This window comes from Vombatus ursinus, unplaced genomic scaffold (assembly GCF_900497805.2).
Source record: "Vombatus ursinus unplaced genomic scaffold, bare-nosed wombat genome assembly UNPS02014792.1, whole genome shotgun sequence".
Lineage (NCBI taxonomy): Eukaryota > Metazoa > Chordata > Mammalia > Diprotodontia > Vombatidae > Vombatus > Vombatus ursinus.
The window spans coordinates 8,377,385-8,392,017 of NW_020954570.1; the positions used below are offsets into that span (position 1 = coordinate 8,377,385).

General features: G+C 35.4%; 1 protein-coding gene across 5 annotated transcripts in view; it reads left to right on the top strand.

Annotated features, from left to right (window-relative positions):
* The window catches only part of FER (FER tyrosine kinase), a 260,682-nt gene extending 253,877 nt beyond the window's left edge, over positions 1–6,805 (top strand). For all 5 annotated transcript variants that reach the window (XM_027869209.1, XM_027869208.1, XM_027869210.1 and 2 more), the window contains one exon: positions 5,555–6,805. In XM_027869209.1, coding sequence (XP_027725010.1) covers positions 5,555–5,697 — 143 coding nt within the window. In that variant the 3' untranslated portion in view covers positions 5,698–6,805. The remainder of the gene's footprint in view (positions 1–5,554) is intronic.
* Positions 6,806–14,633: the final 7,828 nt, after the last annotated feature.

A 14,633-nucleotide genomic window follows, 5' to 3' on the forward strand; every position in this document is an offset into this window, starting at 1 on the left:
AGTTAAGGATTTACTTTAAACCTGAAGACAGAAAATGTGAACAACCTACACATTAAAATCTACACTTAACACAAACCCCAGAAATGTTACCTAATAATGAAACAGATGTCAAAAATAATGCCAAAGTCTTGAAAGCGGGGGTAAAACCAGTCCCTGGAACAAGGTCCCACAGCCAGGAAATGGGGCTGAAAATTTAAGTAAACAGAATAAAACACTGAATGCATTGAAGAAATACTCTAAGAAGCCCAAGTTGTAAAACCAGAAGAAGAAAATGACTCCACTGAAAGTGCAAGTAAGAGCCTCAAGGGGAAAAAAAGGCTTAGCCACATGGACATTTTTGCCTGAGGCCTTCTCCTTAAATTGGAGGTTCTGGAAGAAGCCAACCAATCATAAGGTGAGACCTTGTGAGAACTATTCCAGGAATGGAAAGAGCTTCTGGGGTAAAGAGGTCTCTGTGTCATGGTAGAGAGTAAATAAAGATAGTCTCAGGGCTCAAGTATGGTTTTATTCTGTTTCATTGGTTTTAAGAAGAAAGAAAAGAGAAGAAAAAAGTAATACTTACTATTTCTCATTATTGGGGAGAATGGGGAAAATGGGCATCTCATGAATCTCATCTTTATCTGATGATGGTTACACACACACACACACACACACACACACAGAGTCTATAGAAGAAATACATTAAAGGTGGCAATGAAACAGGTGGAAAAAAAAGGAAAGAAGGCTTTAAGAGGGATGGGACTTTTGGGGAGAAATCCAAAAAAAGGGCACTAGATTAAATAATAAGAAGAAATACCAAAAAGAAATAACAGTAAACACCTAGATCCAACTCCAAGCTTGCACAGAAAGGCAGCCAGAAGCCTGCAGGTTTGAGGGGATCAGCTTCATCAGGGAAGCCAGTGCAAGCACTAGTCAGCAGAATGGAAGCCTACAGAACTCTGCCTGGGAGGTTACAGGGGGATCAGAAGTCCGCAGCCCTTTATTCCTAGAGATCCTGAACACAAACATTCTGGAGGGTTGTCAGGAAGGCAGAGGAGGGGCAAGGTTTGAAAGCTAATGCCAAGAGTCCAGGAAATAGGGATCAAGACCAAAGAAGACCATCCCATCCAGGAGTGCAGGAGAGGGAAGAACCTGGCACAAATTCTCAAACCAAGAACTAAAGCTAGAAATGTCAGTAAAATAAAAGAAGAGACTAAACACAGTTTTTAAAAAATGCCATTTATGGATCAAGAGGTAAAATCAGAAGAGAGTGAAAAGTAAAATCAGAGTCTCCCTCAGGCCAAAAAAAAAAAAAAAATAGATTGGCCACAGGGACTCCAAAATGGACTGGAAAAAGTAAAGCAAAAGATAAAAAATTAAATTATAAGCAAAATAGCTCTAGAGGAAAGAACTGGAAGATCAATACTTCAGAATAGGAAGAAAATTCTTGCAAAGTAGCAAATATCCTGAAAATTAGAATCAAATTAAAAATTCAATTGCTCCTAGGTACAAGAAATATTAAAACAAATGTAAAATACCGAGAACTTGGAAAACAAGTCAACGAGAAATAATTTATAAATTTGTGTTCTATAACCTCAATTGGGCCCTCACTATAGCAAGACAATTGTTTTAGTCCTCCTTAATTCTTTATCTCACTCCCCACAAAAATTTTTCCAACCCTCTTCTCTCCTCAAGCCTATTCTATCTCTCTCTCTCAGACTTTGCCTCCTACCTTACTGAGAAAATTAATCTCATTCAGCGTGTGCTCCCTCTTCTTTTCATCTGAGAAGTCCTTAAAATCATCAACCACTCTGTTTTCTTCCTTACATCACAACCCCCCTCAGTTTTTTAGCTCATTTTTGTGTTTTGTCTTCCTCCATTAAAATTAGATGGTGAGTTCGGTGAGGCCAGGGACTAGACTTCTTTTGCCTCTTTGTATCCCCAGCATAATGTGTATGCCTAGCACATAGTATGTACTTAATGTTTATTGACTGATAAAATGTGAGCTCCTTGAGGACAAGAAGCTGTCTTTTTGCTTGTATTTGTATACAACCCCAGCACTTAGCACAGTATCGGGCACATATAGTAATTGCTTGATAAATGCTTATTTCCTTCTTCCTTCCTTCTTTCTCCTAGGCCCTGATAATAAGTTGACCAAGGCCACTTCCTCCACTTGTACTCTTGATTTTATCCCTTCCCATCTTCTCTAGGAGACTGTAACCTTAGTTCTTTCCCCTCTCTTGCCAACATTCATTAATCTATTACCTTTCCCCCTCCCAACACTTCTCAAACCCCTAGAGAAAGCTGTCTACAATTAGTGTTTCTACTTCCTTTCTCCTTATTATTACAATAGGAAAAGAACATGAAATCAAGGAAATAAGCATATGGAGAAGAGGAAATGATATGATGGTCTATCTAGAGAAACCAGGAGTGAACTAAAAAATTAATTAAAAAATAACCTCAGCAAATTTGCAAGCTATAAAATAAATCACCAGCATATCTATACATTACCAACAAAAGACAGCAGTAAGAAATAGAAAGAGAAATATCATTCAACATAACCACAAATTTATAAAATATTTAGGAGACTATAAACCAGGGCAGACAAAGGAACTATATGAATAGAAATATGAAATACTTTTTCTAAAAATAGAAAGAGCTAAATAGTTGGAGAAGTATTGCTAATTAAGATTTCATTACCAAGATATAAAAGAAACTGATTCAAATTTATAAGAACAATAACCATTGTACAATAAGTCAAGGGATAATATATGTAGATATATAGTATGTATATATAATGTATGCATATGTAAAGGCAGTTTTCAAAGGAAGAAATTTAAGCTATCAACCATATTTTAAAATGTTCCAAATCACTAATAGAGATACATAAATTAAAACAACACTGAAATTTCCCACCACACTTATCAAATTGTCAAAATGAAAATTGCTGGAGGGGTGTGGAAAGGCAGGTATAATAACATACTCTTGATAGAACTGTGAATGGTCCAGTCATTGTGGAAAGCAATTTGGAATTATGCCCACAAATTCACTAAACTGTGCATGTGTATTTTTGGATCCAATAATACCTTCACTAGTCTAATACCCTAAAAATATCAAAGAAAGAGGAAGAGTCAGTATAGAAAGAAACACTTATAGCAATTCTTTTTACAGTGGCAAAGAACTGGAAACTAAGGGAATGTCCCTCAATTGCAGAATAGCTGAACAAATAATGATATATGGATGTTATGGAATATTATTATGCTGTAGGAAATTATAAAAGGACAGTTTCATAGAATCCTGGGAAGACTTGCATGACTTATGTAGAGTGCTGAGCAGAACCAGGAGAACTATTTATACAGTAACATCATTATAATCAAAAATAACTTAGAAAGACTTAAAATCTCTTATCAATTAACTGACTTATCATGATTCCAGAGGACCGATAGTAAAGCATGCTGGCAGAGGTGATAGACTCAAGATGCAATGTAAGATTCATTTTTTGACACAGCTAGTATGAGATTTTTTGTTTTGCTTTGTTTTTTGCTTGACTGTATATATTTGTTACATGACTTTTGTTTTTCTATTTCATTGGGGTGGTGGGAGGGACATGGGGGCTAGAGATAGGGTAGTCAGGAAATTTTTAAAAGAATGAAAAAGAAAAGAAAGGAAAAAGAGTTATTGAAAGAATTTTATAAAAAAAATCCACAGAAGGAAACAGAAGAATCACAAATGAGGATAGCTTTGGATGTTACATATTGAATTTGTATTTTAAAAGAAAGCTAGGCCTTACGTAGTATTTTCATTCTCATATACAGTCCTCTTTTTCTTCTATGTATGTGGAAATACCCAACTGATTTGGTGTCTAAGTTCAGAATTTCCAAAAATAAATGAACACCTTACACACATGCATCAAAAGCTGCAAAAAGTCAGGAAGGCTAAGACTGAGAAAAGGCTAAAAGACTTGTCAATTAAGAGATGATAGGTAAATTGGAGGGAGCAGTTTGAGTTGAATGATAAATTTGGAAGCCATTTTGCAAAGTGTTGAGAGGTGAGTGAGAGAAGGAGTAGAGTCAATGTGTGTAGATGGTTTTTTCTAGGAATTTGGTTGTAAAAGAGAAGAGAGATATAAGACCTAACTTGAAGGGATGTCAGGTTCTAGTGAGGGTCATTTCACAATGGAGAAGACTTGAGCATTTTTGTAGATAAAAAGGAAGGAAGAAAGGGAGATAGGGAATGCTTAAAGGTTAGAAAGAGAAGGGTAAAGGTTATGGGATCAATTAAGTGTGCATGTAGAGTGATTGATTCATAATGAGTGATGGAAGGAAGGGGTATTGAAATGTGAACAAAGAGGAGCTCATTGAAAATTATCTGTATTTTTTCAGTAAAGTATGAAGTGAGATCCTTAGTTGAGAGGGAAAAGGGAGGAAATGATGTGAGATATTTGAGTAAAGAAGAAGATATGTAGAATAGCTGGGGATATTTGGGGATAGTGGAGTGGGACAAAGAATCTGAATTTTTTTTTTGTTGTCGTTCAGTTGTTTTAGTTGTATCTGACTCTTTGTGACCCCATTTAGGGTTTTCTTGACAAAGATACTGGAGTATTTGCTATTTCCTTCTCAAGCTCATTTTACCGATGAAGAAATGGAGGCAGATGGGGAGAGTAGTAAAAGTACCATCTTGCTAAAGTGAGAGCCAGTTAAGGTTAGATGAACTAATTTGTAGTGGACCCAGTAAGTTCAATTGAGTGATTTCCTCTAGTTCCAGCCAGCAGCTCTCTTACTGTGGATGAGAAAGATGATTGGAGTAATCCAACTCTGGTATTTAACAAAGTGTGAACATTGATAGGAAGGGGGGAAGAGGCAAGGATTCAAGAGTAGTGGACAGTATATAGGTGAAATGGTGAAACCAAGTAGTTTAGGGCAATGATTCCCTCCAATTTTTTTGGTTCTTATGATACCCACAAAATTCAGGATTCCTTCTATAATATCATAGCCTCTTCCCCAAATCTGAGTTTAAGAGAAGCTCCTGAGTCTCCCTTCTACATTCCAGTTATTCATTCTCATTTTATTCTTTAAGGAAATTTCAAATTATTTTCTTCCCAGAATGTAAAAGAATTTTGTTCATTTTAATTTTGATTTTTCATTTAAACTGGGTACTCATAGAAGTCTTTGTGTGCTTATAAATATTACTAGCCTTAGCCTTAGATTATAAGATGTTGTTGAAACTATCTGTGAATGCTTTTTAATGAAAATTTTGTTTTTCTTTAGGTCAGTTACATCACAATATTGCATATACAGTATTATTATTTCAGGCCCCGAGGCAAACAAAATATGGCTCCTGTAAATGAGATAGTGAAATACTTTCTGGGCAGCAGAATTGAAGTCCATATGAAAAGAGAATTCTGTATGCCTTTATATACCATTTGTGGAACTCTTTATTATACCAAATAACCTAAACAATTAAAGTTTTAAAGTTAAAATGTTGCGTCAAAGGTCTTAAGGAAGGCATAAGATCAACATCTATTCCCTTTCTACCAGTATTCTAAACTGCCTTACCTTCTTCTTTTGGGGTCCAGGATACCGGATGTCAGCTCCTCACAAGTGTCCTGAAGAAATTTATAAAATAATGCTGAGGTGTTGGGACTACAAACCTGAAAACCGCCCCAAGTTCAGCGAACTTCAGAAGGAGCTAGCTGCCATCAAGAAAAAAGTGACATAGGGATGAAGTCATTCCAGACACCACCTACAGGACTCTGTTTCCCAGCAAAGTAATATTTTTCCCTCAGACGAAATGAGTTTATACTACATTACCTGCAGTAGTCTAGAGTTACTTTTTTAAGTCAGTTGGGTTTTTTAATGTGCCAATTTGAAAATGTCCTAGGCATATGCATTGAAAAAAAGAAAATGGACTCTTCTGCCAAGTGCTGCTTAGCCAATCACAGCTCTTCTGCTGTACCTGGCCATCATCCATAGACAAGCACAGCCTATAAATGTAAGGGACCATGGATCCTATCTGTCTGACGTGGATTAACTACTATTGATATTGCTCAGTTCATAGTTTGCTCAATTCAATTTGCTGCCTTAAGTCACAGAGACCTAATACATTGGTGCTATGATCCTAATTTGTGGTGCCAAGTTGGCAGACATGTTCCGGCATAACCTTGATTATCTCATGACTGAGGCAAGATTATATTTTTAGAATATTTTCCCAAACTTCTATTTTCTTAATAGCTGGCATCACTTCATTTGACAAGGTTTGAAAATGCTAAAATTTCTTCTTTAAAAAATAATACACTACTACATTTTACATTTGAAAATATTTGGACTTTTTTCTTTTAGATAGTATAGTGACCAACACATTTGGGTCACCACACACCCATTTTATCAGGAAGGCTGAAATTTTCCTTATTCCCTGTCATCCTGTCCCTCTTTGATCAGATCATCAGAAACTTTTGCATATAGTTTCCTTTGAGAGCTTAAGCCAGAGTTTTAGCGACTTGCTTTTGAATGAATCCATGAAGAGCTGCTGTCAGTAGAAAGAATGTTTACAGAGGAGAGTGACCTAAAATGAAGCATTTTAATAGTAGTGATGAAAATAGTGAATGCAAAGAAGTAGAAAGTTGGTTTCTTATTAGGACCAGTACCGTTCTGACTTTTTTCATACATGACTCTTTCCAGTGTTACATTCTAAGCTGTTACAAAGGGGCCACAAAAATGTGTCAGTACCTCATGGATTTCATAGTCAGCAAAAAGTTCATTTCTAAGGGGCAGCTAGGTGGCGCAGTGGATAGAGCACCAGCCCAGAAGTCAAGAGGACCTGAGTTCAAATCTGGCCTCAGACCAAACACTTGACATTTACTAGCTGTGTGACCCTGGGCAAGTCACTTAACTCCAATTGCCCCACCCCGCCAAAAAAAAGTTCATTTCTAAAGAAACCACAAAACATTTATTCACAAAAATTTGCAGATTATTTTCCTCTTAGTCTCTTCAGCCTTGATAAAAGCATTCCAGAACTTAGTTCCAGTCAGTCAGCTCCAACTGTTGGGATTCCATAATTTTAGTCCTCACATGCATATGCAGACACAAGTGCAAATACACACATGAGTATATACAGAGACATGCGGCTGAGGAGTGCAATACAGATTCAGAGACTACATAAAACAAAATAATATTCTGAAGAAAAAGCTTTTGTGAGCACGGTCTCTTCTGCCCCGTGCCATGATCACTGGTCACACTGATAGCTAGAAATTAGCTGACAGGTAGAAGACCATGTTTCTGAGACACTCATTGTATGCATACAAGTGATGCAGAGTTAAGATTGAGTCTCAATGATTCCTTTGCCTGTAGCTTTATCGAGTTAGTTAGTTACAACTCATTTGATTTGGAGTTATTTAGATGACCTCAGCTACTCTTCATGATGAATGAGGGGGTGTGTGTGTGTGTGTGTGTGTGTGTGTGTGTGTGTGTTAGGAGGGGTGGGGAATAGCAGTAATTGTGGACAGGAGTAAATGTTGACGTGGTAAACCTTTAAAAATACCATATCTATTCCTTGTGATGTTGTTTTGTTTTAGATAAGCTTAAATTCTAGGTATTTTGGTTCTACTTCAGTTTAAAAAGGATAACAGATTTCCCCTGCCCTTTGCAACTTTTTGGTGCCTGTTATTGCACAAGAACCAAGCACAGAATTTTAAAGAATGAAAGAAATTAATAGAAAATGCCCTGCATTTGTCTTTCCAGTCTTCTTGTAAAAATATTGATTACTACATTTAAGCTAAAGTGAAAACATAATCAATTTACTCTTTATGAGTTATGTTGTGGCATATGAAGGAAATGTCCTTTTAATCAGTTTTTCTTTTCAGTTCAATCAATTGATGCTCAAAAAATTGAGCATTTTGTTGCTATCACATATACCTATACTAGGCAATGCACAGAAATATACAAATAAAGAAATACACCAACAGTGCTTTTTAGGATCACAGAATTTAGAGTCAGGAGGCATCATGTAGATCAATTCCAGGCCCCTCATTTTATAGATGAAAAAACAGGCTCTGTGAAGTGTCTTGTCACAGGCCCCCAAGTGGAAGAACCATGCTTCATGTCCAAATCCTCTGTTTCTTCCCATATTTATCTCAATCAGAGGTTCCTTCCTCATTCTTTGATATGCTGTATGGCTTGGAGGTAGTATAGAGTGTGGCAATTTTCACAAAGACAGACTGGTGGCATTTTCTCTTACTGGTTATAATTCCCCAAAAGAATTTCTTCTCTTGTGAAAGGGAAAACACATTCTCATTATTTAACAAACTTTAATGATAATTCTTTAGCTAGGAGATAGATTGTTTTGGTTTTAATTTTGTGAGCAGCATTAGGAATATAATCCTTAAATACTAGCATGAAAATGTGAAAGTTGCATCAATATTTTTCTCATCTAGGCTGTTAAAATTTGCAATTCACAGCCTAATGCTATTTAAATTAATAAGACTTTTCAAGACTTGAGAAAGCTTTCAATATTTATATTCCATTTTGCCCTTCATCCTAAAGCAGACAGTGTTTCAATTCAAGATCAATAACTCTTAGGGAGACTTGCAGGATTAAATCAGTTGTATAGAATGTCGAATTTAATATGGACATATAAATTTAAAAAAATATTTAAGCAAACTACTTTTGTCCCACAGATTTACTTGTATTTGAAACATAAGTTATTCTTTCTTTCACTGATAACTTTTGGAATTATGTGAGGTTAATCCACACCAAATAATCCATACCAAAAGCATGAATATAAAATCTGTTCTTAGTTTGCAAAGTTTATAGAAGATGGAGTCTGCAGAAGAGCACAAAACACTACAATTTATTTATGTAATGAGAAAAACAAAAGTTATAGCATTAAAGAGTCCAAGTTAGCATTCCAATCTGCTTTTCCGTTCTTCTTGATTTTTGTAATTGCCAGGTCAAAAGCTTTGGGCTATTACTGGAGTGACTAAGGGTTGGATATAAACATTTTTTGTACAGATCTTTATATAATTCCTTGGATTTACTCCTAATTAATGAATGTACAACAAAATTAAATGTTCTTTGACTTGCATTCTCTCATTTAGACATCTTGAAGGAACTTTTTATTGAAAATTTTAAGTAACCTATAATTTATCAACCAAAGAATTCCTAGAGTGACAAATACTAGCAGCATGCACAAAAATAAAATGGATTAGGGATTCAGTGGAGTTGATGGCTATAGCCCCAAATCAACATATTCCTTTCTGTTTTGGGGGGGGAGGTAAGGAGAAGCAACTACCATGTTTTATTTGAACTTTCAAAATCAAAGACTTTTTGTCTGCTCTCCCAAAAGTCTTCTAATGAAGGTCTCATTCATTTGCCTTTTGTAAATTCACAAAATTTAGTTATCTGGTGAAAATCCCTAGCCTAGGTAAGACATTTCCCAACTTTTTAACAATTTCACAACATGTACACCAATATTAGAATGCCCTGTTTACAGACCAATGTAGGCTTTGAGCTCAAAGAGAAATGTTGCATTTTGTATGATCTGAATTTTATAATTTAGAAATAATTTTTATCCATTTGGAAGAGCTAAAACAAAGTGTTTAGAAATTGAAAGAGTTTTGAATTTCCTTTAAACAACAAGGCTTTTTTTCTTTGAAACTTAAGCTGTGTTTCAATCTTACAAAATAGTTTTATGTGTAGTTTTGGCTAACACCACTAATATGATGTTATCAAATTCTTACTTAAGAACACTGTTGTTAGGCTGTGTATCAAGAAAAAAGAAAAGCATTGGTAATTTATGCCTCACTTCAAGGACCTGATAACTAAATGAGCGCAAAAGAAATAATAAGGAAACAATTCATTTCCAGATCATATATCATTGTTATTTCTAGTGTAGCTCACCTATTTACAATTAGGTCTTGTGGATTTTAAGGTGTTCTAAGTGTGTTACTAAGACTTGTGTGTGAACTATTTATGACCACATTCCCATCACAATAAGATTAATTGAATATATTTCAGGAAAAGTACTGTTTGCTCCATTCCACGTATACACCTCACCACTGCACTAATTTAAATATTTCTTATGAATAGAGTTGATGTCAGCAGAAAGTGGTATCTGGATCATGAGAGTGTAGGCCTTGATTGTTTTGAAGTCATAGCCCTCTTGTAGAGCACAATATGTTGTGAAATAGGACAACAAAGGGACAAGGAGCTAAAATAGATATTTCCATATTAATATCTTATTAATGAGTGAAGTGAGACATTTTCAATATACAAATGGATTTCTATTATATACTTTTGACTCAGCATGAAAGTTTGCTATTAAAATAAAGTTGTCACTTCTTTTATTATCAATTACATGTTGCTAAGACACACCAGAGTTGTTTTATTTAAGTCTAATTTTCTTTCTTTTCCTCAATTTTAGTAAGTTTAGTCTAGTCTATAATCTAAATATTAGATTCTTTGGGGAGCTAAAATAATTTATTTCTTTCTGCAAAGGACATATTCAAAAACTTCCCAACCCAGAATCTTCTTGAAGGAAATATTGATAAAAATTTATGAGAATCTCGTAAGTTTCTTCATAAAACAAAAACATATTGTAACTAGAGATAATTATAACCTAAAAAGTATTCAAAATATACATCATAGGCCTAATCAGCTAACAGGAATATTTTGTCCCCTTGAAAACCATACTGTTACCCTCACCCTGCAAAGATTAAGCATTCTATAATATATTTGTAGTCATTTTAAACCACACAGAAGTAATAGGCTCAGTTGGTAGTATATCTACAGAATAAAAGGGGGAAAAAAAGAAAATCATTTTCTACAAAGGCGAAAAAGGGAAAGAAATAGTTTTATTTCATTCTAAGATGATATAGCCCTGCAGGTACCCTCATAAATTTAAGGGAACCAAAAATAGAGAAAGTATCAGTGGAAAGCCACAGGGAAGCAGTACCATTGACCACTGGGACCAAAGGAAGCAAAATAGGTCACCTGCCACCATGTGGCCATCAGCTGGGGGACTTTCATCTGTGACTGGAATAATATTATGGTATCCATATATCAAAAATAATGTTAATGCTAAAACTCATGAGATCATGTTCATGGTATAATATCATGGGTTTTCCAGTATAGATCCAGTTCTGTCATTCTCAGCTCTAAGGAATTCTCCTGAGTCTTCAATCATATGAGCATTATAGGGTTCCAAAGACCCACTGTTCATTTACAGGAACCCTTGTTTACACCAGTCGGCTATTGTTAACCAATTTATGTTCCAGACTTATATCTTACTCTGTCATACCCTACTCTCAAAAACCACAATGTCAACCAGATGGGCTGCCCAGCCAGCAGACAAGGTAACAGCATTATGTAGTTCTCTATGCTAGTAATATTTGCAGCAAAAACTTAAAAGCATCTTAAAAACTGTCGGGATGCAGCAAGAAAGAGAAAGGCTGATGAAAAAGTAAATTTATGTAGAAATGAAGGGTGATGACATAAGAACTTAGATAAATGACAAAAGATTTTAAATATTTAGAGTCAAAAAATGCAGTGATGAAATAGAAAAAAAAACAGATCTCAGAGGAGAGTTGCTTGGAGGAGTCTCCCACTTTGAATTATTCTCTCTTGTCTCCATATCTACAGAAAGACCCAAAACCTTAGTGGGTTTATCCTTTTCATCTATTTTTCTTTAAAATTTTTATTTTATGGTGTTACAGATTTTTAAGAGGAGGCATTAGACTCATTCAGATCTGATTTTCTTTCTGCTTTCCATAAGGCTTGAGATTAGATATTCAATCCATTCAATTGAAATTATCTCCTTGTCTTTTTTTTTTTTAACTATAAGGCTTGCTACTTTAATTTGTAGTTTAGTCCCAATCACCTGGCAGCTAAAGTAAAGGTTAAGGTATATTTTTAAAAAATTACCCTTCAGTAAGAAACATTTGAGGAAAAAAAAACAACTGAAATTGCTGAGTAGCTCAAAAGGATGCTTGAGAGGCAGACTATTTTTGATCATACATGTATTATGAAGCATCTGTGATAATAAGGATATCTGACTAATAAATTTTAGGCAGTTACCTGAGCAGAAAGAGGTTAAAGGACTTACTCAGGATCACACAGCCAATTAGGGTCAAAGGTGGGATTGTAACTTGTGTCTCAGACTCCAAGCCCAGCCCTCTGTCCATTAGGCTAAGGCTTTCAGGCATTTTTACCAGTCCCTGATAAGGAATCAACCCTGATTTCATGTTTCTTCTTTAAAAACAAAACAAAACAAAACAAACCTGTAGAAACTAGAGTACTGAGATACATAATCTGAAACCAGATTTTCCTTCAAGAGTCTTCTTTGCACACATAGAACTCAAACCAAATTCTGAGAGCCATGGAAGAATTCAAGACTTGCATTCTAAGTGTCCCTAACCAAATTTGTTCTAGAAGTGTTATGTGATGAAGTGGAACATTTTAAGTTACAATAAAGACATTGATATAATAAAGGATACCATATGGAAGATCTGCTGTATGAGAGGTACTGTGCTAGGTTCTGATTTCTCTGGTTTGTCTTTCTAGCTTTTGTCTTGACCTTTAGTTAATGGTATTTCTCTTTCTAGGATTCATTTTTAACATCTCCTGCCATATTGAAAAAGAAGGGCTAATCTTAATACAGTGCCTATTGTGAAGTTTTTCTGTGGTCCACAGAAGGCCCTTTTCTGACTGGCAGCTGCCAATCCATCAGTTTATCAATCTCTGTTTTCCCAATACTCAATATACTGTCATGCATACAATAGGCACTTAAATGTTTGTTGAATCAAATTAAATTATTATGTAGTAAGCATCTATTATGTGCAGGGTCCAGTGCTAATTGCAGTTGAGGGCATCAAAGAATATAAGATCCATTCCCATAATCTAATTGGAGAAATAGGACATGAACACAAAGAGATATATAAACATACAAGGTAGTATAATAAGTGCAAAATGAGTGAGGAAGCAGAGATCACCTGGATTAGGTGGGGTCTGAGAAGTTCTTGGTTGTGTTTCGTTTGGCCAGAAGGCTAGTCATGAGTAGGTTGTGAACTGACTAAAATTCTAAGTTGCCAAAAATAAAAGATAATTGCCTTAAACTGTTACACAAGGTTTATTTCCAGTGCCATATCCCTTTCCCACTCAGTTTTTTCAATAGCGTTTTCCTTTTTTTCCTAGCATACTTTTTTTGGTTAGTAAATGTCTAATGCCATCTATGCAGTCATTTTGCAGAACTGTGAAGGCCTTCCTGTGACTTCAGGAGTGATAGCAGCACATATAAAGCTTTAACCACAAAGCAAGCAGACTTACTTAGAATTACAAATGAAAAAATGTCATTTTGGAATATTACTCAGTTAAAATACTGTGAGTTCTCCAAACCAAATATTCCTGGTCCCCAAAGAAGCAAAATGTCATAAACTACAGCCAAGTTAAAAGTGACAAAATGTATCATTTCATCCAAAGTAGTTTCTAGATAGAAAAACTGGAAAAGTAGGCCTTGTGTTCTCTGATAGTAAAGGAAGATGGAGGTGAGGGGTGATGGGAGGTGGGGAAGAATGGAGGGCAGCATCAAGGATCATGACAGATAACCAAAATTGCTCTATACTTTCCAAGCAGAGGCATCAAGACAAAAATTGGGTCATTAGTCCAGACATGCCATCTAAGCCTTGTTTTCAAGACATACATAAAAGAATCATCAGAAGGAAATGATTACATATAAATGTGAAAACAAACATACAAAGAATTCACAATTCAAATGGCTTGGCATAGTGATATTACATTACATTAGCATTATCTGTTTTTGTAAGAGAAAGGTATTCAAGTCCCTAAACCATTAATTAGTAGTATATTTTTTCACTAAATGTTCATACCCTCAAGTGTTCCATTTTTGAGTCCTCTGAAAAATCTTTTTAAAAGAAAAAACAATTCTCTATGCACACTCATAAATAAGTCATTAATGTAAACTCAAACACCTACAGCTCACTAGCCAAGGGCAGGAGAACAAGAGATTTATTTAGAGCCTGCAATTTCCATGAGCCTTTGTAATAAGACCTCCCTGGATATGTGTGCCAGCATTACAAACTAATCCTTGGATGGAGTTGGGAGTGGGAGGGTAGAAGAACACTGGTTGGGAACTTAATTTTCTAAATAATGTACTGAATCCAATGTAAACCTACCTGTCTGGTGTTAAGAAATCTCAGGCTGTTGTTTGAAATGATTGCTGGTAAGGTGCCCTGAGCCATCTAACATAACTACAACTATTTTCTTCATAATACCATTGCCTCGACTCATAATAACATTCAGTTAAGTGCTGGCCCCCTGTGGTTTTAATTACCTTGCATCAAGGACAGCCAAAAGACAATTTTCAGCAGAATTTTATTTGTTTTCTGTAAGTGCACCCAGGATGCCCAATGGCTTACATCCTTAATATGCTGAAAATATACATCTTTGTACATTAATATTGTACAACGAGCTTTGACAAAATCTTCACACTTGTGCTTACTATTAAAATGATCATTTCTGTTAGATTTAGTTGGTAAATGTATTAGATGATTCTAAATCAAAGCAGAGACATGAGGTTGTACTGTCAGAAACAGAAGGTGCCATTTCAGATTCAGTAGTGACAATGAGCTTCCCTTTATTCACTTT